Source organism: Gymnoscopelus braueri (genome assembly GCF_963280865.1).
Source record: "Gymnoscopelus braueri genome assembly, chromosome: 22".
Lineage (NCBI taxonomy): Eukaryota > Metazoa > Chordata > Actinopteri > Myctophiformes > Myctophidae > Gymnoscopelus > Gymnoscopelus braueri.
In genome coordinates, this window is record NC_137624.1 from 31,509,338 (window position 1) to 31,535,031 (window position 25,694).

Below are 25,694 nucleotides of genomic sequence, written 5' to 3' on the forward strand. Positions count from 1 at the left end.
ATGCTGAACCTAGAGCTGGTGGGATGTACATCAAACGTTGTTTTCCCCCCTTTGAAATAACACAAATACACACAATCACATAATCACACATGCAGTCGCACACACACCTACACACGCACGTGACGCACACGCACACACACACACACAATCTGAGCACATCTGTGTGCAATTTGAGCTGTATGTGTTATCCTCAGATGTCAGATGGTAGAACCTCCTGCTCGCCCCCACACATGTATCTATTAAAGGAGACAAACAAGAAATGAAAGGTTTAGGACAGGGGTCTTCAACGTTTTTCAGGTCAAGGACCCCTTAGCTGAGAGAGAGAGAGAGAGAGAGAGAGAGAGATTAAGCAAGAACCCCGGCCCCTATTTTCAGACATTTAACCACTTAAACACTCAATACTTTGCAAACTAGGCTTGTGTGCTATTTTTTCCCTCTACCAAACCTCTTGCAATGTTGTGGGCATGTAGATCTGCTACTTTTACCTAATATTCCCAAATATTCAAATTATATTATATAATAATATATATATATATATATATATAATATATATATTATAGTGCAGAAGAGAAAGAAAAAGAAAAAAAACTCAATCAAATGCAGCGGCAAACAGAAAGGTCTTTAGTTGTGATCTAAAAGAAATGTGTTTTCTGGGAATTTGATGCAGATTTGTAGTAGTAGGACCCCCTAGGGGTCCCAGACCCCCTGTTGAGGACACATGTATAGGGTTAAAAAAGTAAAGAAAAAGAATAATGATTTCCAAAAGAATCAACACTAGTCATCAAAGCCATATGATGGCTTTCACATTATAAGAGAGACATGCACACTGTCTGTCACACAGTGTTAAACAGACAATAAACTGTGAAACGGCTCTAATCCCTGACCTGGTTTTATGGATGGAGTCTCTGTTTTATGTGAAAGATCTTCACAATGGTTTGGTCTCCAGATAACAACACCGTTGTTTCAATGAAACATTAGAAACAGATGGAGGACAGGAAAACGAGAGAGCTGCCTGGAAGAGACTTCAAAATACACACCACACACACACACACACACACACACGCAAACACGTGTGTGTGTGTGTGTATTTGCGTGTATATTTACACACGCACACTCGCGCACACACGAGCCCACACACACACACACACACACACACACACACACACACACACACACACACATACACATACACACACACACACACACAAACAAACAACCACCCACACACACACACACACACAAGTTGCAGGTTATAAGCTAGAGCAACATAAAATCATTCCAAATTAAAGCTTTCAGCGCATAATAAAAGAAGAATGCTGTTTTATATAATGACTAGGTAATTCAAGTGAGCCACATCATAAAGTATGATTACAATGTTGTTGCTTATTTTTCCAAATGTTGTTTAAATGTGAGTCGGCGAGGTTAAATGGTCTGTCATCTGATGCAGTGGTTCTCAGACTTTTTCAAGTCAAGGACCCCCAAATTGATATATATTTGGCCGCGGACCCCCATCTGAAAATGTTTTGTGCCAGAGACCCCAGAAGAGAAGATTTATGCAAAAACAAAAGCAGTTTTCCAAACCTTTTCGATGAAAAAGCTTGTAGATCTGCTGTTTTTGAATAGCCAACATATCAACGGATAAAGTGGTTAAAATTATTGTGATGCTATATCAACTACTTTTGCTGGGGACCCCCTGGAACCCCCCAAGGACCCCTGGGGGTCCCCAGACACAACTTTGAGAACCAATGCTCTAATGAAGAGAAGATGATGAATAAGAATGGAATGTCCCTCCCACACTGACTCTGCAATCTTTTACTCAACATCAAAAATAGTTACACTTACATCCTCACATCTGGTCAAAATTAATCACATTAAAGGAATGTGGTGTGTAACCCATTACTGCCCAACGTGGTTCTCTTATGTAATAACATATCATGTATTATTCAATGTGTGATATCACATCACTCAGGGCATGTGGATATGTGTCTGTTTTTCCAGATGCATCTTGTCTCTCATTTGGAATACCTTTCAGTCAGGTCACTAACTTTATAGTGCAGCTGAATAATGACATAATCGTTCACTTTGTGATGCAAGCATGAAATTTGGTACAAATACTCTGTAAGGGGCACTCTTATGGAAAAAGGCGCTGGCCACTCAAAAGTCCAAGATGGCGACCATTTTTTCAAGATGGCCGCCATCTTAGTGGTGCAGATAGTGATATAATCTTTCAGGTTGTGTGACAGACACAGTTAAGATTATATCACTATCTGCTCCGCTAAGATGGCGGCCATCTTGAAAAAATGGTCGCCATCTTGGACTTTTGAGTGGCCAGCATCTTTTTCCATTCTTCTTCTTTCGTGTATCGTCGTCATATGTCCAGCTCAGTGTCACAAAGCCACGCTCTCGTCTCTGGTCCCACTTGGAAGAGGCCAGCCTCTGAAGGAGGTCTGTGCAGAGGACAGGTGGTGATTATATGTTCGGCAGTCTGCTCAGGCTCGCCACACTCGCATATCTTTTTCCATAAGCGTGGCCCTTAAAGAGTATTTATTTTATGCCAAATTTCATGCTTGCATCACAAAGTGAACGATTCTTATGAAATTAATGCCATTAATCTGCTGTACTAAGACCATAACATGTTAAAGGAGTTTCTCTTAGTCTTAACACAACCGCTTAAGAATGTTGTGAGAGGCACTTCCTCTCCTCTCTTCTCCTCTCTTATCCTCTCCTCTCCTCTCCTCTCCAACCCTCTCCTCTTCTCTCCTCTCCTCTCTTCTCCTCTCCAATCCTCCTCTCCTCTCCAATCCTTTCCTTTCCTCTCATCTCCTCTCCTGGCCTCTTGTCTCATCTCCTCCTTTCTTTCTTTCTTTCTTTCTTTCTTTCTTTCTTTCTTTCTTTCTTTCTTTCTTTCTTTATCTCTCCCTTTATCTCTTCCTTTCTTCCCCAGGCAGGAATGTGACGTGTTCTAAAAGCTCCTCCCCCGTCATGTGCAGAGTGAGTGAAGTGACTGAGAGGGGGTGCAGGGCCGTGAGGGAGCCAGTCTGCACTGTGACTGACTGAGGAGTGGGTGAGTAGAGAATAGAGAGGAGAGGGAGGTGAGCTGCTCTCAAACTTCATTCCAGACAGCTGCATTTCCTTTCCTCCACCATTGCCAAGGGGGCCGCTAGGCTTTAAAAAAAACTCCAGCCCTCTGCAGTCAGTCTCCTCCTCTCTCTCTCTCTCTCTCTCTCTCTCTCTCTCTCTCTCTCTCTCTCTCTCTCTCTCCATGCAGACATCACCACCAAGTAGGAGACAAGAAGACTCCACACACACACACCTCCACAAATCATACATGTCCAATCTTCCCACTGGGTCTCCATGCCTTAAAAGCGAATCCTTCATGGACACAATACAGTAAAAGGTTGGTGGTCGAAGAGGACAGCTGGATCTCTGCAGGAGCAGCAGCTCATAGGTTTTTGGTTATAAGCTTGACTCTGAGGAACCTGGGATTTGTCCACACATACATCTCTCCTTTGACAGAGTTTCACCTTTTTTTTCCCCCCTGAAGGAATTTTGTTTTGGTCTTTGTTTCCTAACCGGTTTTAAGATGAGGGTCTACGTGTTGGTGGTCTGGGTCGTTCTGAGCTGCTTGTGCGTAGTGGCCGCCGGTGCTGCCGCTTCTGTGGATGGAAAACAAAACCATCTCTCCACAGGCCAGACATCCATGACAGATCTGGAAGGACCGGATAAGGAGGACAGGATGGAGGCAGAAGAAGGAGAGGAAGATGCTGCTGCTATGATGATGGATGAGCCGCCTGTTGAAGAAGCCGTAGAAGAAGACAAGACCAAAGGCAAGAAGAAGAAGAGTCCAGAGGAGCTAGAGGCTGGTAAGTCATCGTCATCATCATCATCACACAGACACAGTGATTCAGCGTTTGGTTTTACCGTAACAACGCTCACAGTAAAGGCAGCAGCTGTGTCGGATCAGATCGTGAACTTTTGTCACACAGCTGCACTTCTTTAATGAAACACATGTGGGCCAGAAACTTAAGATGCCATCACACAACTTAAAACCTGTCTGTCGTTCAGATGGCCTGTTGCATAATTGTATTTGTGTGTGTGTGTGTGTGTGTGTGTGTGTGTGTGTGTGTGTGTGTGTGTGTGTGTGTGTGTGTGTGTGTGTGTGTGTGTGTGTGTGTGTGTGTGTGTGTGTGTGTGTGTGTGTGTGTGTGTGTGTGTGTGTGTGTGTGTGTGCGCGCACGTGCATGCTTGCACGCTTCCTTCCCTATACCTCCTGTCTCTACTCTCAGACACAGCTTGCAGCCAAAGAGAGTGTGGAGGCTCCACAAACAACAGGAAAGACTGCAATCAGTCAGTGAGGCAGCCAGGCAGGCTATAATATAACATTTGGTTTGCATTGAGCAGCAGCCCACTCACTCTGTTGTCTGCTCCTCTCTGCCCCCACATTTTACCCCTGAAGGAGTCAAATGTTCCTCTTGAAACGACCATTTGTCTCTGCCACTATTTAGATAACAGAGCACAGATGGCTCACATTCACTTACCCATACAGTTTGTATTTGTCACATCACAGTTTTGCAGGTGTAAAGCAATGCGCAGTATGCACAGTTTTCAGTATGTGTTGTGTTTTTATGACTAAAGCCAGACTTTAACTTTAACTGTAATTAACTATAAGTTCTGTCCCCAAGTCACTACGACTAACTTCAGTTCTGTTGAATTCCACAGAGACAGCATCAAGTCTTTCTAGTGGCTAAAACTCTTGGCTTTCCCTAAACTCCCTAAAAAACATCCCTTTAGTGTCTAAAAAGGATGATTCATACATGTAGTTGCGTGCCAGTGTTGCGCGCCAGAATTTAAATAGCCAATGTGCAAGCTCACAAAGGCAACACAGTTTTTTTTACACCAGTAAACCTGTGATTTGACATTAAGGTTGAGTTGAGCTGAGTTGAGTTGAGTCAGCTGTGGGGGTCTGACATGCTCTTGGCAGTGAGACCACACAGGTTCCATGACCTGGATTCTCCACCAGCCATACAGTGTTGGAACGGAATTTTAAAACCATTAGTTTGAAACCTTTTTCACGTTTGCTTTACTGGATGATTTGTTACTGCATATCCCAGTAAATGAGTATATGCATGACATGTCTGTGCAGAAAAGCTCATTTTTTTTTGTAAAAAATACAAAATATGACTACCAGGAATGTTTCCACTATGACTTTCCACAAATTAGGAGATTTATGAGAGGACCCAAAAGCAACAATGTTCTGAGCAAACTTTCCACTGAGTGCATGAAGCAAAACCACAAGCTTACCGGTTGTTTCCAACACCATTCGTGTACTGCTGATTTAGGTGACAAAATAATCATTTGATAAGTATTACCTTATCTTATTATGTATATCACCCCTGCCCTACTTTAGATTCATACTATTCTATTTTCTCAAACAAGTGGGATCCTGAGCTTAACCACTTAAACACTCTATACTTTGTTGTTGGTGTTCTTCTCCGAAAATAGCCGATATGCAAGCTCACAACATGTCGCAACGCGGGCGACACTTGTGAGCTTGTTGATCTGCTATTTTCAGCAAATGTTCCCCTATTTTTGCCAAATGTTCAACTGTTCAACTGTCCCAAGAATAGGGATGCTAGGGTTCATTTTGGTTAAAGGATGTTGCCAGTGTTTTTTGATGTAGCCAACATCATATGTCCAAAACTGTTACTTTTCATGATTCAAATGAAAGAATAGCAAAAGTAGCAGATCTACAAACTCAAAACGTGTCGCGCCGTTTTTCGCGCTGTAGTATTATCCGGCGTTGATTTACGAAAAAACACAAAATAAGAGCTTTCTGCCCGACAGCAACGATAAGAGACGTTGGGCTTGAGTTTGGATGATCCTCTGGTTCATGAGCTGTCACAGTTCTTCTCTCAGACAGAACCGTGTTCCACCATGACACTGTTCACTGTTCAAGTTCATCATCTGCATCCTCACACATACCTATGCTTGTAATTCACAGAACACTGTGTGTGTGTGTGTGTGTGTGTGTGTGTGTGTGTGTGTGTGTGTGTGTGTGTGTGTGTGTGTGTGTGTGTGTGTGTGTGTGTGTGTGTGTGTGTGTGTGTGTGCGTGCGTGCGTGCGTGCGTGCGTGCGTGCGTGCGTGCGTGCGTGCGTGCGTGCGTGCGTGCGTGCGTGCGTGCGTGCGTGCGTGTGTTTCTCTCTATTTATCTCTCTTGCTCTCTCTGTTTGTTGCTATCTCTCTCTCTCTCTCTCTCTCTCTCTCTCTCTCTCTCTCTCTCTCTCTCTCTCTCTCTCTCTCTGCCTCTTTTATTATATTGGAAGCCTACTAAGGTTCCTCTTGGCTTCAGTAAACAACATTTCTCATTCTTAATCCATGTCTCTCGTCCTCAGCCAGGGCAAAGAAAGCTGCAGAGAAGGAGGCCAAGTCAAAGAAGCCGAAGGCCCCTAAACCCACCAAAAAGCCAAAGGCTCCGAAACCAACCAGGCAGCCCAAAGCACCCAAACCCACCAAGAAGCCCAAAGCACCGAAGCCCACCAAAAAAACAAAGGTTTCAAAGACCCCCGCTCAGCAGACCACCACCAGGAGTCCCACCATGGAGGAGGAAGAAGAGAGAATTCTCATTGAACTGGGCTGGGACAGATGTACATACACTCTACAGTAGATTCAGTGCAAGGAAAATGGTTCATAGAATCAATTTAATTAGATCTTGTTTTTTTGTATTAATCAGATAGGCTATATGATTTCAAGCAAACCGAGATTATACTCTAGATAGGGTTCTGTACTAAAACAACAAAACACTACACAGAGAGATCTAATTATCTCATTTTGATAACTTAGGTATATAGAGAGATCTAATTATCTCATTTTGATAACTTAGGTAATTACACATTTAATGGATAAAATGTATACAGTATTTATTTATGTTTCAGAAGTTAGAATGTCTGACGCCAAAACCACCTACTGAAACTCCTTTAATTATAGACATTACAGAACCATTTACACTGAATTCACATCAGCAGTGGCAGGCGATTTCTACCACTCCATTTATCGCAAAATGCATGTGAAAGGTATGAGTGACATAAATAAGAAAATTGTGGTCCAGTAAAAGCTCTGATGCCCAGCAGCAGAGAACACAGCAGGCAGGGAGGAGCAGCAAAGTTGAACTTTTCTCAACTTTGATTCTCCACTTTTTTGCTGGTCCATCTCTTGTTGCGGTGGGGAAAGCGGCGGTTGCTCCACTCCATAGACAATGCATTGAACCTCAGTCACCACTTGATCATAGTGTGGAAGCAAAATAACTGCTGCTGCTGGGAATTCAGTGTTCAGGTCTTTGCCAGCCCAGGTGTGATGTAGTTTGTTTGTCTTCACAGTGATCCAGCCTGTGACTCCCAAACAGTCTGAGAGGGAAGAGCCTGTTGAGCCTGACCACCACGGTAAGACAAGAACTGTAGAGTTACGCCAAATTATATACCTCTAATACCTTTCAGGAAATTAATTTCTGTTATTTAATCACGTCTCATAGTCTAAAATGAAATGTAAAAGAAGGCAATTTGAATGCCTTGTACAATTAAGGCTTTAAATTACCCTGTCGGGTATTGTATTAGATTACACATAGATAGAATGGAAGGGCAGAATTTCGTGAAACTTGGAATGTGAATGATCAGTAGGCTGCCCTGAAGAGATCATTACATTTGGGGTCAAAAGGTTCATTTTCCAGGGCACAATCAAGAGACAAAATGTTCAAATTAGAGATGTACGTACGTGTGTGTTCAAGGAGACTTCATCCTCGTCCCTCGTTTTTATGGGTGGCAAAAAACAAACAAAAAAAAAATAGGCGTAAACTAAATTAATAGGCAGCGTTGACATGGATTTGTAGAATGGATCGTGTAAAGTTTTGCCTCCACTATGAAAATGGTCATAATGTTTACCATCAGTAAAGGGGTCAGTTAGTACCAAAATAGGGACACCAGGTTGGCAGGGGTTAAACTACTAATGATGTCATTTTGTTTTGTGCAGGTCCACCAGAGGTCACCGAACCCGATCTCATCAGACGTATGTTTCACGAAACATTTTAATTTAGTTCATCCGTGTTTTTGAGTGCAATAGTATCTCTGTGTTTCCGTGTCTCCTGTTACATAACAAAAGACTGTTCCTTGATCTACACTGATTAATTTAAATTAATTACATTTATAGCACAGATACAAAACAGTGTATCTGATGTGAGTGAGGTGGAGAGCGACTCTCTCTCCAATCAGGAGAGAGAACCCCACAAATCTGATGGTGCTCCACTTCCAATTTTGTCTGCTCATTTATTTGTTTCATCACTTCCACTTTCACTAGTTTTTTTCCTGTATCCTGTATGAGTTCTCTCTCTCCTGATTGGAGGAAATTAGTATCCCAACCTGAAAATGTACTTTATTTTCATAGAGCTGGAGAGACTGGGAGAGCCCTGTTAATGAACAAACACTCTATAGCAATTACTATCAGAATATACTGTGTAGAGCTATTTAACACTTATTTTGACAGCACAATATCACTTACACCACATTTAACACATGTATAAATGCCATGCCCGTGATTGCTTTGTAGGTCATTACCAGTGTTTTGAACTGGGTGTGGGAGGGCAGCACCCAGAAGCTAGGGAAGGCAATGCAAAAAAGGGAGACGTAAACATCTTGGGAGGTTGAAGACCAGACATGCTGCAGCATTCTGGAGCAACACAAGAGTACAATTATTTGCTGTTGAAGAACCAAAACCAAATACTTGTACTCTTTACTCTCATATGATGTAAAAAGGAAATTAATGTACAACGTATGCAACACAGCTTATGAGTCAGTATGGTCTTTGTAACAGTTTATTAATGTGTTTGTTTAATCTAAACAGACAACAAGCACACCACAACAACTGAAGTTATCATGTATATACCAGGTAATTATTGATAATGTAATGTTTTTAATTATTGATGACAAATAGTTTTCTTTTAGTTTGTTTTACAATTTACTCATTTCTATTCCAGAGGAAACCACAACTGTGTCAATCTTAAATCCATGGTATGAAGAATATGATTATGCTGACGGTATGTATACAATTTCACTGTCTTTGGTCTGTGTCACTTAACCATTTAAAGCAAACATTAGAGTTTGGGGTTGTGTGGTTATCTTGCTATGATGTAACTCAAAATATTGATGACATATCTTCAATATAATTGTTCTGTTGATTAGACATTGATATTCCAATATAGTCTCTAGGGCTGTCACGATAATTACATTTCACAACGATGAATTGTCACTGAAATTATTGTGTTTCTGTTGTTTACATTTCTTTTTGCCTTTTAGGCTTTGTAAACAAAAGTTGCACGGGGCATATTTAATAACTTTATACTTACTAAAATTTGTTGCAGACACGTTTTGAGCTTATAGATCGTCTATTTCCACTATTTTTGATTTTTTTTTGAAAATGTATGCTTCTTTTTCATGGAATTGATTATGACGAACGAATAATTGCGATTAGATGATTATGTAATAATTGTGACAGGCCTAATAGTCTCCCCATTGACTAACATTGCACAGTGAAACAAGTCTCAAAGTCACACTTTTAGCACATAAACAACAACGGAATGTAACATTCCAAAACCTGACACGACATTATTTAAAATAGAAATGACAACTTCCTGTTCATTTGAAGGTCCTAATCTGGAGATGCGGCTCCAGTCCATATCTTCTTCCTAATACAAATAGTAAAATCTACATGAAATTGACACTTTACCTTGTAAAATTCTGTTTTTTTTGTGCTTTCTGTCTTATGTTTGTGCAGCACTTTGTGACTCAGGTCTAGAAAAGTGCTATATAAATAAAAGCATTATTATTATTATTATTATATCATTATATAAAATAAATAATAAATAACCCCGTGTGACAGCTTGGTCTCACATACATGGTGGAAACCAAGCCCTATTTTCATACGTCATCGTATAAGTATCGGTGTCGAGAAAATGTGTGTTTTTTTCTTCCTCCCAGTGGTAGCTAAGAAACAGGAGGAGGAGGAAGAGAGGGCTCGCAAGGAGAAGGCAGAGAAAGGTCTCAAGCTGCATGGTTTTTTTTCTGTTTTCTCAGGGAAATTAATGTTTTCACGTCCCTCTGTGCATGGGACCCTGCAGCTATAGCTGTACATCAGTAGGAATGTATGCAACATTACATTACAGAAAATATTAGCATAATGAAATTACTAATGAAAGAATGAAGGTCTTATCCTTCATTAGAAGGACAATATCAGTCACCAGAAGCAGGGACCAGTGTGTTTTCAATGAGGAAGAACAATATCAGTCACCAGAAGCAGGGACCAGTGTGTTTTCAATGAGTTTAACATGGAGTGTGTGAAGTTGAATGGGCTTATAAAGAAGGGGGGGGGCGTGTCCGATCAAATCAGATCAGCCAACTTAAAAACTGTCTGGGGTGGCTAGAAAAACCAGAGTAGATGTGGAAAAAGACTCCTGAAGTGTTTTAAAGTGAAATTCCCCTTTAAATAGACCGCCAAGATGGTCAGCTGCTTGACACGTATATCCTATGTCGTCGCTGTTCAGTGGAAACCTTGTATGTCCAAAACCGTAAATTTGTTATTATTATTTTGAAGACATTTTAAAATAGCTAAAATAGCCGATCTACAAGCTCACAACGCATCGCAATGCGTTGTGAGATTGTAGATCTGTTTTTTCACAACTTTTGTGCAACACACTTGTATGATGAAGTAGGGCATTCATTTACAAAAACAATATGAAGATACAATGTTTCTGTCCGACAGCAACGAAATATACATCACCCACATAGTGGTGTGCGTGCGTGCATTGAGTGTATATCTGCCTCAACCACAGTGCTTTTTTTATTTTATTTGTTGACAATTCTTGCCTTTTTTTTCTTCCATATTTGGCCTATAATGACGTGCCAGGGGACATAAATTCAAGTGTATATAGGTTACTGTACCCTACAGGCACATGTGGAAATGTTTAGTGAGGTGAATGTGTGTCACATGTTGTTTTCCCATCATCATCATCCTCCACAGCTGAACGAATGAGGAAGAAGTGGGAGGAGGAAGAAGAGGAGAGACTGAGACAGATGTCCGTCATTGTTGAACCAAAAAGTAAGACTGTGTGTTAGCCTAGCACTACAGCAGGCGACACAGTTTAGTATCAAACAAACTAGTTTGAATGTATCCTGTAGTGTGGACTTGTGTGCACAGCTGGTGCAACAGGCTGCTGGAATTTATTGGTCGATTTTTGGCACAGCCTGTGGCAGCCTCTGTGTGTTCATTCAAAGAAAGAATGCTTTTGATAGATCCATTACACACACAAACACATGCTCACTGGAGCAGCGGTTCTCAAACTTTCTTGGCTTAGATCACCCCTGTAAATAACCTCTTCATCCACGGCACCCCTGAATTACATTGTTACCTTACAGCACCTTACATAAAGATTTACATGTACATGTAAATCTTTCCCCCAGTATGTCACAATAGGAAAACTTGAGAGAACATCAGTTTCCATTAGGAGTCTAAACAGATTGAAAATAATGTTATACTTGATGTTTAACCACTTGAACCGCATCATCCCTATTCTGGGGGGAACATTCGCCAAAAAAGCCGATCTACAAGCTCACAGCAAAAAAATATCTAAGTATTCTGCGACGGCGGCACCCCTGGACTTGCGTCACGGCGCATTGGTTCTCAAAGTGGGGTCCGGGGACCCCCAGAGGTCCTTGGGGGGTACCAGGGGGTCGCCATAAATATAACCATATTTTATACTTTGGCTAGTCAAAAATTGCAGATATACAAGCTCATAGCACGGCACCAAGTGCCGCACTATGAGCTTGTAGATCTGCTATTTCTGGAAAATCCCTGGCACAAAATATTTTTGAGATGGGGGGTCCGCAGCCAAATACATATCATTTTGGGGGTGAAACATGAAAAAGTTTGAGAACCACTGTCCTAGAGTGCCACGGCACCAACTTTGAGAAACCCTGCACTAGAGCATAAAGAACAGCCTGACGGTTGTGAAGTATTTGTCAAGCAGACTTCATGTCTTTGTCTTCCTGTCAGAGTGTCCACCTCTAGGCTTAGGGTCTCATCATGTGTCTTTGTCTTCCTGTCAGAGTGTCCACCTCTAGGCTTAGGGTCTCATCATGTGTCTTTGTCTTCCTGTCAGAGTGTCCTCCTCTAGGCTTAGGGTCTCATCATGTGTCTTTGTCTTCCTGTCAGAGTGTCCACCTCTAGGCTTAGGGTCTCATCATGTGTCTTTGTCTTCCTGTCAGAGTGTCCACCTCTAGGCTTAGGGTCTCATCATGTGTCTTTGTCTTCCTGTCAGAGTGTCCTCCTCTAGGCATAGAGTCCCACCGGGTGGAAGATGACCAGCTACTGGCCTCCTCCCAGTCCCACCATGGCTTCGCTGCTCAGAGGGGACGCCTCAACATGCAGGTAAGAGGATTTTGACAGCAAACTTTGATTTAGTTTTAGTCATCTTTTGAATAAAATCCCATTTAGTTTTTGTCACATTTTAGTCACCTGTAATGTTTTAGTTTTAGTTTAGTTTTAGTCGACTAATTCTACAGTTGATTTGTGTGGACTAAAATGTATTTTGGCAGGCCTCGATGGCGTCGTAAAGCCTGATTTATGCTTAGCTGTGTGTTAAGTATAAATCTATTTTTGGAGTGCGACACCCGCACACAGCCAAGCACAAAATGACTTAGTCTTAGTTTTACTGGATCTCCTCTCCACTAGACCCTCCATAACATTTTAGTATTTTAGTTACACTGCTCAACTAGAAAGAAGGCTTTGAGACAATATTTGCAAAAGTCTGCCTAATGCCTCCTCATCAGGTAAATCAGTACAGTACACAGGACTAAACTGACCATTATGACATTATGATTTTATTTTGCTTTACTCCATGAGCTCTAGTGATGAAGATGATGTGTGCTGTTGTCCTATGCAGAGCTCTAGTGATGAAGAGGATGTGTATGTATGTTGTCCTTTGCAGAGCTCTAGTGATGAAGATGATGTATGTGTTGTCCTATGCAGAGCTCTAGTGATGAAGAGGATTTTTATGGTGGAGCATGGTGTTCTGACCCAGACGAGAAGAGCCACTGGTTTGAGGTTGACGCCCGCAGAGAAGTAGAGTTCACTGGAGTGGTGACCCAGGGCAGGATGTCAGAGACACAGTGAGTTCCACCTTCTAAAATGTACTAGCAAAGTATACAGCTATGGGCTACTTAGCACTATATAGTCACGACGAACATGCGTGGATTTGTTCTCATGTTTTTGTTGCTTAGGCTTGTCTTTCTTGACCACAATGTTAGAATTTTGATTCTAGACAGATTCTAGGTTCGTGGTCTACCTGGTATCCTATTTTCAATGTACAGAATATTATTTTGATAGCATATTGTTTAGAGTAAACTGATACTAGGTATTTGGTTTACCTGTGATCCTAGTTTACTGAGGCACTTACACTGTCTCTCTCTGCATTTGATGTACGTGTTTACCTTGCTTATTGTAAGTCACTCTGGATAAAGAGCGTCTAATAAATGCCTACATTGTAAATTGTAATCTGTGGATTAATACATGGATTAATCACTTATATCATACTGTATATAGAAAATAGCTGATCTACAAGCCAGCAATGCATCGCAATGTGACAGGTTTTGAGCTTGTAGATCGGCTATTTTCCCAGTTTGAGAATAATTTGAATATTTAGTATATTTTTTTTTTGAATAAAACACACTAATTGGACTAATTGATCTGATTTATTTGCCAGCGAGGATTTTGTGTCCTCCTACTATGTAGCCTTCAGTAACGACAGCCGTGATTGGACGACGCTTCATGATGGCTATGCTGAATGGGTGAGTGCAGAACAAAAATATTTATTTGATATTTATTATGATAAGTGACATGAATTCCACCAGAGAAGACAGCCAGTGATTACAGGCACATATGTGCTCTGTGACAGTGGTTCTCAAAGTGGGGTACAGCAGGGACCTCGGGGGTCGGTCCTTGAGGGGGTTCCCCAGCTAAATTAGTTAACATAACATCATAATCAGTTTAACCACTTCAACCCTTTTTACTCGGCTATTCGAAAATAGCATCTAGGAGCTAGGGGCTGGGGCGTCAGTAATGAGTGTTGGGCAGGAGGAGTAGGACGAAGGCTCTACGTCCTCCTTTTGGGGGCTCCTCAATGGTAGGTGAAAAAGAAGGGAAAAAAAGAAGAAGAAAATACCCCCAAAAAAACTGGTACAAAATATTTTTAGATGGGTGTCCACAGCCAAATAATTTTTTTGGTCCTTGACATGAACAAATTTGAGAACCTTTGCTCTATCCTCTATGATAATCATCTCTGATGTTTTTGTGTCTGTGCAGATGTTCTATGGGAACGTGGATAAGGACACCCCGGTCATGTCTGAGTTCGACAGGCCTGTGGTGGCGCGCTACATCCGCATCCTGCCTCAGAGCTGGAACGGCAGTCTGTGTCTCAGGGCTGAGGTCCTGGCCTGTCAGCTGCCCAGTGAGTAACAACCAGCACTACATTGTTTTCATTTTCTATATTTGAAAAAGCCACCAACTCCAGTCTCCAGTCTTTATCTTAAAGGAGCACTTTAACGTTTTAGAGGAGATAAATGTAACTAATAATGAAAGAAAAAAAACGCCATAATTACCTTGAGATTGGGTTTCCTTCGACCCATACACACATACAAATGACCCATACACATACATACACCCCATAGGCATAGAACACACGCACGCACGCACGCACGCACGCACGCACGCACGCACACACACACACACACACACACACACACACTTTTCAAACTTAATTTCTGTTCTTCTGATGTGAGGATTTCACATGTTGTATATTGTGGCAGATGTATTTTATTTTACTTCTGTATATTTGTAGGATATATACAGTATACACAGTGTATAGATTTTACTATTAGTATATATCCATATACTAATAGTAAAATCATGATAACAACTTTTTCCCATTTAGACAGCTACCGCAGTGAGAACGAGATTAACCCTTCAGATGACCTGGACTTCAGACACCACAACTACAAGGACATGAGACAGGTGTGTGTGTGTGTGTGTGTGTGTGTGTGTGTGTGTGTGTGTGTGTGTGTGTGTGTGTGTGTGTGTGTGTGTGTGTGTGTGTGTGTGTGTGTGTGTGTGTGTGTGTGTGTGTGTGTGTGTGTGTGTGTGTGTAGTATAAACACACAGCTCATGTCATGATGACATAAATGACAGATGACTTGTCTCTGTGTGTGTCTGTCTGCATCCGTTAGTTCTGTCATTCATTCATTAGTTGTCTGTGTGTCTGTCTGCATCCAGATGATGAAACTGATCAACGAAGAGTGTCCCAACATCACCAGGATCTACAACGTCGGCAAAAGCTCCCAGGGCCTGAAGATGTACGCCATGGAGATCACAGATAACCCTGGAGAGCATGAGATAGGTACGAGGCACAGACAAACCTGTTTGAGTGATAGCAATTACAGTTACAATTTAGGCGTTACAAAGCAGGCGCTCTTATTCAGAACTTACAGGTGTGAGATCAGAGTCCACCAACGGCCAGGTACAAACATCAAACCTAGCATCTGTCTAAACAACACGCTATCGGAAAATAACGTTCTTAACATTTATGGTCAAGCAAAACACAACAAGTGAACAAGTAGCCAACATACGTATATCTGCATATTATAACTAGCATCTGTCAAAGGGTGACAAGAAGGGATACAAGGAAAGATTGGGGATGAGGTGGAGTCTGAAGAGGTGAGGTTTTCATACTGAGGTGGAACATGGAGACTGGAGAGTGAGTCTGCAGTCCTGACTGAGAGGAGGGGTTTATTCCAGTTTTGGAGGCAGGAGGGAGAAGAGTCTATAGGACGTGTGGAGCGTTGTCCAGGGTGTTTTAGAGAAGGGAGAAGAGTCTGGGACGTGTGGAGTGTTGTCCAGGGTGTTTTAGGTGAGGGAGAAGAGTCTAGGATGTGTGGAGCGTTGTCCAGGGTGTTTTAGGTGAGGGAGAAGAGTCTGGGACGTGTGGAGTGTTGTCCAGGGTGTTTTAGGTGAGGGAGAAGAGTCTAGGATGTGTGGAGCGTTGTCCAGGGTGTTTTAGGTGAGGGAGAAGAGTCTAGGACATGTGGAGCGTTGTCCAGGGTGTTTTAGCAAAGGGAGAAGAGTCTGGGACGTGTGGAGTGTTGTCCAGGGTGTTTTAGGTGAGGGAGAAGAGTCTAGGATGTGTGGAGCGTTGTCCAGGGTGTTTTAGGTGAGGGAGAAGAGTCTAGGACGTGTGGAACGTTGTCCAGGGTGTTTTAGGTGAGGGAGAAGAGTCTAGGACGTGTGGAGCGTTGTCCAGGGTGTTTTAGGGAAGGGAGATGAGTCTAGGACGTGTGGAGCGTCGTCCCCAGTTTAAATTTGAGTATTTTGGAGGGTCGTGGCCTGAAACATTTGAGATCCACTGCCGTAGTTGACTGCTGTCACATGTTCATGTTGTGTTGCTAGGTGAGCCAGAGTTTCGATACACAGCGGGTATCCATGGCAACGAGGCGCTGGGCAGAGAGCTGCTTCTGCTGCTGATGCAGTTCCTGTGTAAAGAGTACAACGATGACAACCCCAGGGTGCGCCGCCTAGTGGAGGGAGTGAGAATACACCTGGTGCCCTCGGTCAACCCCGACGCATATGAACTGGCCTATGAGATGGTAAGATGATGACCTATGACCCATGAGATGGTAAGAGGACGACCTATGACCTTTGAGATGGTAAGACCAGTGGTTCTTAAAGTGGGTTCCTTGAGGGGGTTCCAAATGGTCCCTCACAGGTCTATAACTCTAAAACGGAACCAAATGGACCGTTACGGGTCCATTTGGTTCCATTTGTACGCTATCAGAGTTTTTAATTTAAAAGTTTGAGAACCACTAACTCCAAATCTGATTTAATAACAGTGTGGACAGTCGGTCCTAAAGATCACATTTAAGAACAGTGTGGACAGTCCGTCATAAAGATCACATTTAATAACAGTGTGGACAGTCCGTCATAAAGATCACATTTAGTAACAGTGTGGACAGTCAGTCCTAAAGATCACATTTTTTTTTTTTTTTTTTAATTTTTATCCCGCGATTTTTGTAACCCATTTTTTTCACCCGGTGCCAATTTCCTAAGTGATCCTGGGCACTACACCAGCCCTACACCAGTATTACACCTGTCACCCCACAGTAGGGAGGCCAGGGCCGAGCTCATGCTTCCTTCAGGCATGAGAGCCAACTGACCTTCTTGTCACCTGACAGGGGGGAGTTTCCCTGGTTGGACGTAGCGCGTGGAAGGAACACGTTATTCCAACCAGTTCCCTTCCCCTCCATCAGGCGCCCCGGCTGTCATGGGGGAGGCGGTATAGTGACCAGGATTACTACATGTTTTTGTGAGGGTATTAACTACCCTAGGAGACACGGGGAGAACATGCAAACTCCACACAGAGTAGGCCCTTTCGCCAACCCCACCTAGGGTATGGGCACTGATGACGCGGAGGAGAAGACACGCCCCCAGTGCCCACAGCATCCCCGGCGGGAATCGAACCCAGGACCTTCTAGCTGTGAGGCGACAGCGCTACCGACTGCGCCACCGTGCCCCTCAAAGATCACATTTAATAACAGTGTGGACAGTCCGTCATAAAGATCACATTTAATAACAGTGTGGACAGTCCGTCATAAAGATCACATTTAATAACAGTGTGGACAGTCCGTCATAAAGATCACATTTAATAACAGTGTGGACAGTCCGTCATAAAGATCACATTTAATAACAGTGTGGACAGTCAGTCAGTCATAAAGATCACATTTAATAACAGTGTGGACAGTCCGTCATAAAGATCACATTTAATAACAGTGTGGACAGTCCGTCATAAAGATCACATTTAATAACAGTGTGGACAGTCCGTCATAAAGATCACATTTAATAACAGTGTGGACAGTCCGTCATAAAGATCACATTTAATAACAGTGTGGACAGTCCGTCATAAAGATCACATTTAATAACAGTGTGGACAGTCCGTCATAAAGATCACATTTAATAACAGTGTGGACAGTCAGTCAGTCATAAAGATCACATTTAATAACAGTGTGGACAGACAGTCAGTCATAAAGATCACATTTAATAACAGAGTGGACAGTCAGTCAGTCAGTCAGTCATAAAGATCACATTTAATAACAGAGTGGACAGTCAGTCAGTCAGTCATAAAGATCACATTTAATAACAATGTGGACAGACAGTCAGTCCTAAAGATCAGATTTGAGGAACAAAAATCTGATTTGCCTGCAGTCATAACAAAACCTGAGCAGCAGCAACCATAATAGAAGGGATATCTGATAACACATAATTGCAAGAACAATATTTGTTCCAGACAGTGTTTTGTGAGCCCTAACATGTGCTTACTCTGGCCTCCAGGGCTCTGAGATGGGGAACTGGGCCCTTGGCCACTGGACCGAGGAAGGGTACGACATCTTCCAGAACTTCCCTGACCTCAACAGCGTCCTGTGGGGGGCAGAGGACAGAGGCTGGGTGCCTCGCGTCGTACCCAACCATCACATCCCCATGCCTGAAAACTTCCTCAACGGCTCTGTGAGTTTAAATGTTCTTCTATCTTTGCTGTCGGGTAGAAACCTTGTATATGTCCGAAACTGTTACTTTTTAGGGTAAAAAAAAACGAAGAACCAGTTTTCCAATTAATCCAACGTAGTTATTATTCAGTCACAAGCTCTTGTTAATACTTCTCATTGGTTCAGTATTTATAAAACCCCACAGACACACTTTCATTATCTAAACTGTAGCGGAAATACCAGATCCACAAGCTCACAACGCATCGCGATGCAATGCGGTGTGAGCTTGTAGATTGGCTATTTTTGATGCTTTTGTGTGACACGCTTGTAGGATGAAGTAGGACATTCATTTACCAAAGAAAAACATTTGAAAACTCTGTTATTCCTTTACCTATATCTTCAAACCCAGTATCACGGTACATTATAGCAGCTACAGTAAAAGGTAAGGAACATTCTATCATTTCCAGCTCTTGACGGTTTCTTGCTCTTCTATGGTGCCAGGTTGCCGCTGAAACCAAAGCCCTCATTTCCTGGATGGAGCGCACCCCGTTTGTGCTGGGGGCCAATCTGCAAGGAGGAGAGAAGCTGGTGGCGTACCCCTTTGATATGCTGAGACCACCCAAATCTGTACGTTTGTTTCACAGTGCTGTACAATACTAAAGATAATAAATTAAAAGGAGCAATAAACTAACAAAACACATTTTCAATACAACAAAATCACCTTATTATATGCTAATTAAAAGTAGATTGAAGAGATGGGTTTTCAACTGTCACTTAACCACTTACGCCATACTGTGTGTACTTCATTGACCGGGGTCCCCCAGGGGTCTATCCTTGGCCCCTTCCTTTCTTCCCCTATACACCAAATCTCTTGACCGAAAATAGCCGAGCTCAAGCTCACACGAGCTCACAACGCATCTCAATACATTGTGAGCTTGTAGATCCACAATTTTTCGCTGAATGTTCGCCGATTATGAACTGTCCAGAACTGGGGTGCTGGGTTTCCAAGTGGTCATGTTCCAGAGAGGTATCCCCTCTCTTTGTTAACTTGCATTCAAGCACCTTACACCAGGGGTCTTCAACGTTTTTCAGCCCAAGGAGAATAGACCATATTCACACGGCGGCCATTTTGGAATTTAACATTGAAAGTGCCACCCCGTTGCCGTGGCAACCAGGGTGGCACTTCATTGACTTAATGGCAACATGGCCGCAGTGTGAATATGGTATATTGTGTTGCAGAGTAAACTTTTTTTATAGATTTTAGATAGCTTCATAGACTTGGTGTTGGATTCATGTTAATGTGTATTTTCAGACCGTTAACCACTTAAACTCTCCCCCCCCCACACCAAACCTCCTTTGCCGAAAACTACGATCTACGATCTACAAGCTCACAACGCCTAGCAGCGCGAGCCGTTGTGAGCTTGTAGATCTGCTATTTTCAGCTAATATTCCCCTCAGAATAGGGATGTTAAGGTTCAAGTGGTTAATGTAAAAAATAATTTACAAAGAATTCATACAAAGATATGGCGCCCCCCCCCTGTAGTAACTCTGAGGACCCCCTAGGGGTCCCAGCCCCCCCCTGTTGAAGACCCCTGCCTTACATCATCCTATATGTGTGACCTGGTCCAAGGTGACGACAGACTTGCGTCACGGCGGGAGGCACGGCGTGGAGCACCTGAACGAGGAGACGTGGGCGAGGATCCAGCGGCAGAACGAGGGAGCCCTGAGGGAGACGGCCGACGACACCATGTTCCGCTGGCTGGCCATGTCCTACGCTCACAGCCACCTGACCATGACGGAGACCTACCGCACGTCGTGCCACACCGATGACGTCACAGGGGGGCAGGGCATCATCAACAGAGCCGGCTGGAAACCCGTGGTGGGAAGTGAGTGGGTTTTTGTTTTGTTTTTTTTCTCCCTAATTTTGTCATTATGCCATGATTCCTCCACACACAACATTTGTGTGTTGCAAGGTTATTATAGTTAACGATTACTAACGAAATAACGAAAACTAAAATTTAAAAAAAATGTTTTAACTGAATGAGTTAACTGAACTAAATAAAAACTAGGGGAAAAAAAGATAACTAACTGAAATTGTAGACAAAATGTTCTTAGTTTTCGTTTATTTACAAGGTTTTTAGGATGATATGGATTTATTGATTTCGCTGTACCAAAATGTATAAATAAATGCTATCTTTTGTTACGTTTTTATGGAGGACGGTGGATTCGAACCCACAACTGCTTCCGCGGTGGTGAGCGCCTGAGCGGGCACTTTACCACTGCACCACCCGAGCGCAGACAGGTGCTCTTTTATGGTGGTTTTGAATGAGGATAGGAAGCTCTACTGGTGGCAGGGCGTTCTTCGGTGGCAGAATAGTTATAAAGCTGACCAAAAAACGATAAATTAAGGATTTACCTCAACGGAAACAATCTGCAAGGACTTTTTTGGACGGACCTTTTAGACAAAAGTATTACAAATGTAACTGTGTTGTTTTACATTATTTTTGCCTAATACAAATTTCAATCAATCAAATTAATTTCCTATCGGTTCAATATCAATATTGCATTCTTAAGGCCGATATTGCTCCGATATGATGACCGATTAATGCATTCCCAACCAAAACCCTCATCCATGCTTGTCTATAAACTGTCATCCACTCCAGGTATGAATGACTTCAGCTACCTGCACACTAACTGCTTTGAGCTGTCCATCTTCGTGGGTTGTGACAAGTTCCCTCATGAGAGTGAGCTGCCTCTGGAGTGGGAAAACAACCGTGAGTCTCTGCTAGCCTTCATAGAGCAGGTAAGAATCACACTACTGCTGTTGACGTGCTGCTAGTCTCGCGTGGTCAGACTGTTGCCTCCCACAGTTTTCAAATGCTTCCTGTCGCACAGTCTGGTACACGGGAGCTCTGATCATGAGTAAAATATTGAGCCGGATGTGAAGCCTCCTCCCCACTTCCGTTTCGTCTTTACAGTCGCGCAATGTTATCCTAATATAAATCAAAATCATCTAAGCATATATAGCTTGCTGCTTAGAAATAATAAAAAAATAAAAAAATAAAATAAAGATATTTTAAAATATATTTTCGTGACCGGAAATGCCAGCTTCCTGACTCGGATTTGGTTCCAGACTATAGCATTCGGAGATTGTGGAATAGTTGTCTGGCTACGCAAGACTAATGTGCTGTTAACATTAGAACCATGGGGTCCAGGGTCCTTTAGCAGATTCCAGGTGGGCCCCCAGAAGAATTAGTTAATATAGCATCAAAATCAGTTTAACCACTTTAACCCCTATATACATTGGCTATTTGAAAATAGCCGATTTACAAGCTCACAACGCGTCGCAATGCGACGCGTTGTGAGCTATTTAAAAAAGACAAATCTTGAAAAAAAAATCAAAAAAGTTGGAGTATTTTTTTCGAAGCATTTTAAGAACACCAATCTTGTATAGGGCACATAGGGCGCTATACAAGGGCGCTCCCACTTTGATTTGGGGGTCCTTGACACTAAATGCTGCATGTGTTTTGTCTTAAAAGGATAGTTCACCCCCCAAAAAATATGTTTTCTATCGATTAGTCACCCCATGGAGACTTGAATTCATAGATTTTTAAGCCAATAATTTGATGACCAGCGGACCGGTAGGCAGCGGTTCCGGTAGGAAACACAAAGGACATCCCGGTCATCAAATTATTGGCTTAGGAATGCAACAAAAAGTAAAAAATATCCATGAATTCAAGTCTCCATGGGGTGACTAATCAATAGAGTCAAAAAGTCCTTTTTGAGGGTGAACTATCCCTTTAAGCCCGCTGTGTGATCTCTGGGTGTCGTGTTCTTTGCCTCCGTGTGATCTCTGGGTTTAGTGTTCTTTGCCTCTGTGTGATCTCTGGGTGTCGTGTCCTTTGCCCAGGTGCATCGTGGAATAAAGGGTTTGGTGAAAGACGTGGAAGGGAATCCAATAGCAAACGCCAGCGTATCAGTGGAGGGGATCAAACATGATGTCAAAACTGGTATGTGCTCCATAACACAGATACACAATACATGTGAATAATGTACCGTTGAGCCTTCTTTTCATCTGACACTGATTGTGCTAACATGGACAATATTTCCTCATTCAGAATGAAATCATTCCGATCAGAGATTCCAATGTATTGTTTTTGCTCATTGTATTTTTTATTAAGTTTTCAAAATGGACAATATATAATAATATAATATATCACAAATTGAGACACACGAATCAAAGGGAAAAAGTTAAACAAAATTACATAATACACAATAAGAGATAACAACTTAACTGTTTACATGGACGCTAAATACAAGTAATCCTCATTTACACATGCCTCAAAGCATTTAATCTGAATATTACTTTTGACATTTGGCACAAAGTGCTTCTGCCTGGTTTATTATTTTTTTTCTGTAAATGTTCCAACCAGACACCAACCAACCAGATAGAAACGATGGGACTAACTGTTTACATGCAGATATTTTCCTGTTTATCTGAACATTAAAAGGTTTATACAACCCCTCTCAGGAGGGAACATTCCAGAATGAACATTCCTTCCGATCAGACCGGATCGGAATATTCACTTCTAATCGACGTGTTTACGTGAGGCTTTTCTATTCTGATTGAAGTTTGTTTCTTTCTCTATTCTTATGCCCTTATAAGTAGTTTCTTGAAATTGCAATTATGAGCTTGTACAAACATAATTTCACCTACACTTGACCTGTAAACTGTGATGTGACGATACATACAGTTGAAGGTTGAAATTGACAGCCTTGCTACAAATACAAGATTTCATTATTTTTCATTTAACTACAGTCAAAATATAAAGAAATAGCTATGAGTCTTCTTTCTAAACAAGTTCTTAAAACCTTTTTTGAAATCGAATATTTTTAAATTGAAGAAGGTCATGTCATTCAATAATGTCTCAACCTGGCCTTCCTATTTTGGGGCGTGTCATTATAGGTGAAAACTGTCAAACATTGTGAAAATAGCTGATCTGCAAGCTCAGAATGCGTCGTGAGCTTGTAGATCTGCAAAGTAGTTAATTGAAGGGGATCCCAATGCTATTGACCTCTTAAACGTCTTAATCTGTTACATTACATTTCTGAATTTGTGCCGTACATGTGTTCAGCTGCAGGCGGTGATTACTGGCGCTTGCTGAACCCCGGGGAGTACCGGGTGACGGCGAAGGCCGACGGCCACACCCCTCAGACCAGGCTCTGCATGGTGGGCTACGACACCGGTGCCACTCCCTGTAGCTTCACCTTGGCCAAGTCCAACTGGGACCGCATCAAACAGATCATGGCGCTCCACGGAAAGAGACCCATCCGACTCGTCCCCAAAGCCACTACAACAACAAGCACCGGAGACAGTGACAGTGACACAGCGAGACATGAAGGAGGCGCCGGCAGCAGCAACACTGGAACGGGTGTGGTCGAAGAAGGGACGGAGGTTAACTCGCAATCGCACAACGCAGAGCGCCTCAGAAGGCTGCGGCAGATGCGCCTGCGCCGGCTACGTCTTCAGAAAGGACGACAGTCCACCACGACGACTGCAGCCACGACGACGACCGTAAGCACGACGACGGTTCCCACGACAGCGGCTGCGACCGAGAGTACAACTTCCTGGTACGACTCCTGGTTTCCTGTGGATAGCTTCGAGTCGGTGCCAACGCAGCAGTACTTGGAGATCAACATTGATGATATTGATTATTAAGCGAAATAAAGACACATTTATACTTTGTTGTATGACGGTGTCTTGAGCTGAAAATAGCCGATCTCCGTCGCAAGCCAGTAAGGCGCGCAAAGAATTGCCGATCTACATGCTCCGTCGCACGCCAGTATGGTGCGCCAAAAATAGCCGATCTACATACTCCGTCGAATGCTAGTATCGTGCGTCCAAAATTGCCGATCTTCAAGCAGCTTATAGATTGGCAATATTCGGCGCGCAATACCGGATGTAGTCTGTAGAGGATGTAGAGTAATACTTCATATAAATGAAGCATTAGTCTACATCCATGTTAGAAAATGGTAGAACCTTCCTAGCCAGTCAGGATAACTGCCACATAACTGCTGCAATCAATCATACATACAATGATCACTAATGCTTAGGTTATTAGTTATGTACTTTATTTTTGAAAAGTTGGGTCTGTTTATGTACTCATTTATTTTTTTTTGTATTTAAAGGGCTTTTCCATGTGGAACATTTTGTTTTTTAATATTTTTCTAATGCCGATGCAGACATCTGATATGACCTACATTGTATCTGCTGAGCAGAGACAAAGCAAGACAAATGTAATTGAATCTACATTCAATAAAAGCTGTTGAATGATAAAAGGACAATATGCTCATTATGTCATTATTAAGAATCATAGATGATAAAACATGTTAAACATTCTATTCTATGTTTTCTAAGTATGTGTGTGTGTGTGTGTGTGTGTGTGTGTGTGTGTGTGTGTGTGGGGGGGGGGGGGGGGGGGGGGAATTGCCATAGCGTTACTCGTACGACGGTGGCTCGTGCCGAAAATAGCCAATCTACAAGCTCACAGACAGACTTTATGTCACATCCGCAACGCGTTGTGAGCTTGTAGATCTGCTATTTTTTAATGTATTCTGAAGACTCAGCGGGAAAAGTTGCTTGACGTTTGACATTTAACTTGACAGCGTTTTGATGGCTTTATTTTGAAGGAGGAAAAAAAAACAGTGCTCACGTGGCGTTTCAAGTTTAACTTGCATAACTTGACGTTCAGGAGTAACCACATTCTAAAGCTTCTATTTCTAAATGTATATTTCCAATTATACTTATACTTGGCTGAACCACCGGAGGGCGCCATTGCATTCCATTTTACATTCAAAGCGATAGGTGTGCCGTGAACTCTGGTGTGTTACTGATCATTATGCTTATACTTGGTTTAACCACCAGAGGGCGCCATCGTTTAGCATTTTACGTTCAAAGCAATGAATACATCATAACGCTATGGTGGGCTAGTGATCAAGAGGTAATGAAGAAAGAGGTTTCTGTTGAAATAAATAATTAATGAATACACTGCCGTACGACTATGTTTACAGT

General features: G+C 42.5%; 1 protein-coding gene across 1 annotated transcript; it reads left to right on the plus strand.

Annotated features, from left to right (window-relative positions):
• Nucleotides 1–3,032: 3,032 nt before the first annotated feature.
• On the plus strand, nt 3,033–24,967 carry aebp1a (AE binding protein 1a). Its single transcript, XM_080419829.1, has 21 exons — nt 3,033–3,863; nt 6,395–6,646; nt 7,376–7,438; nt 8,022–8,057; nt 8,889–8,933; nt 9,022–9,081; nt 10,022–10,081; nt 11,061–11,138; nt 12,358–12,467; nt 13,068–13,207; nt 13,801–13,885; nt 14,400–14,544; nt 15,028–15,107; nt 15,366–15,489; nt 16,536–16,732; nt 18,471–18,644; nt 19,124–19,249; nt 20,253–20,508; nt 21,286–21,425; nt 22,533–22,632; nt 23,758–24,967. Exons 1-21 carry the CDS (start codon nt 3,584–3,586, stop codon nt 24,339–24,341), a joined length of 3,135 nt encoding a protein of 1,044 aa, XP_080275955.1. The 5' UTR covers nt 3,033–3,583; the 3' UTR covers nt 24,342–24,967.
• The last annotated feature ends 727 nt before the right edge of the window (nt 24,968–25,694 follow it).

Excerpts from the sequence above, each read along its gene's own strand:
- aebp1a (XM_080419829.1), top strand. The coding sequence starts at position 3,584 with ATGAGGGTCTACGTGTTGGTGGTCTGGGTCGTTCTGAGCTGCTTGTGC. Across the intron at positions 7,439-8,021 it reads TGTTGAGCCTGACCACCACG|GTCCACCAGAGGTCACCGAA; the intron begins GTAAGACAAGAA and ends TGTTTTGTGCAG. Across the intron at positions 15,490-16,535 it reads CCCTGGAGAGCATGAGATAG|GTGAGCCAGAGTTTCGATAC; the intron begins GTACGAGGCACA and ends TTGTGTTGCTAG.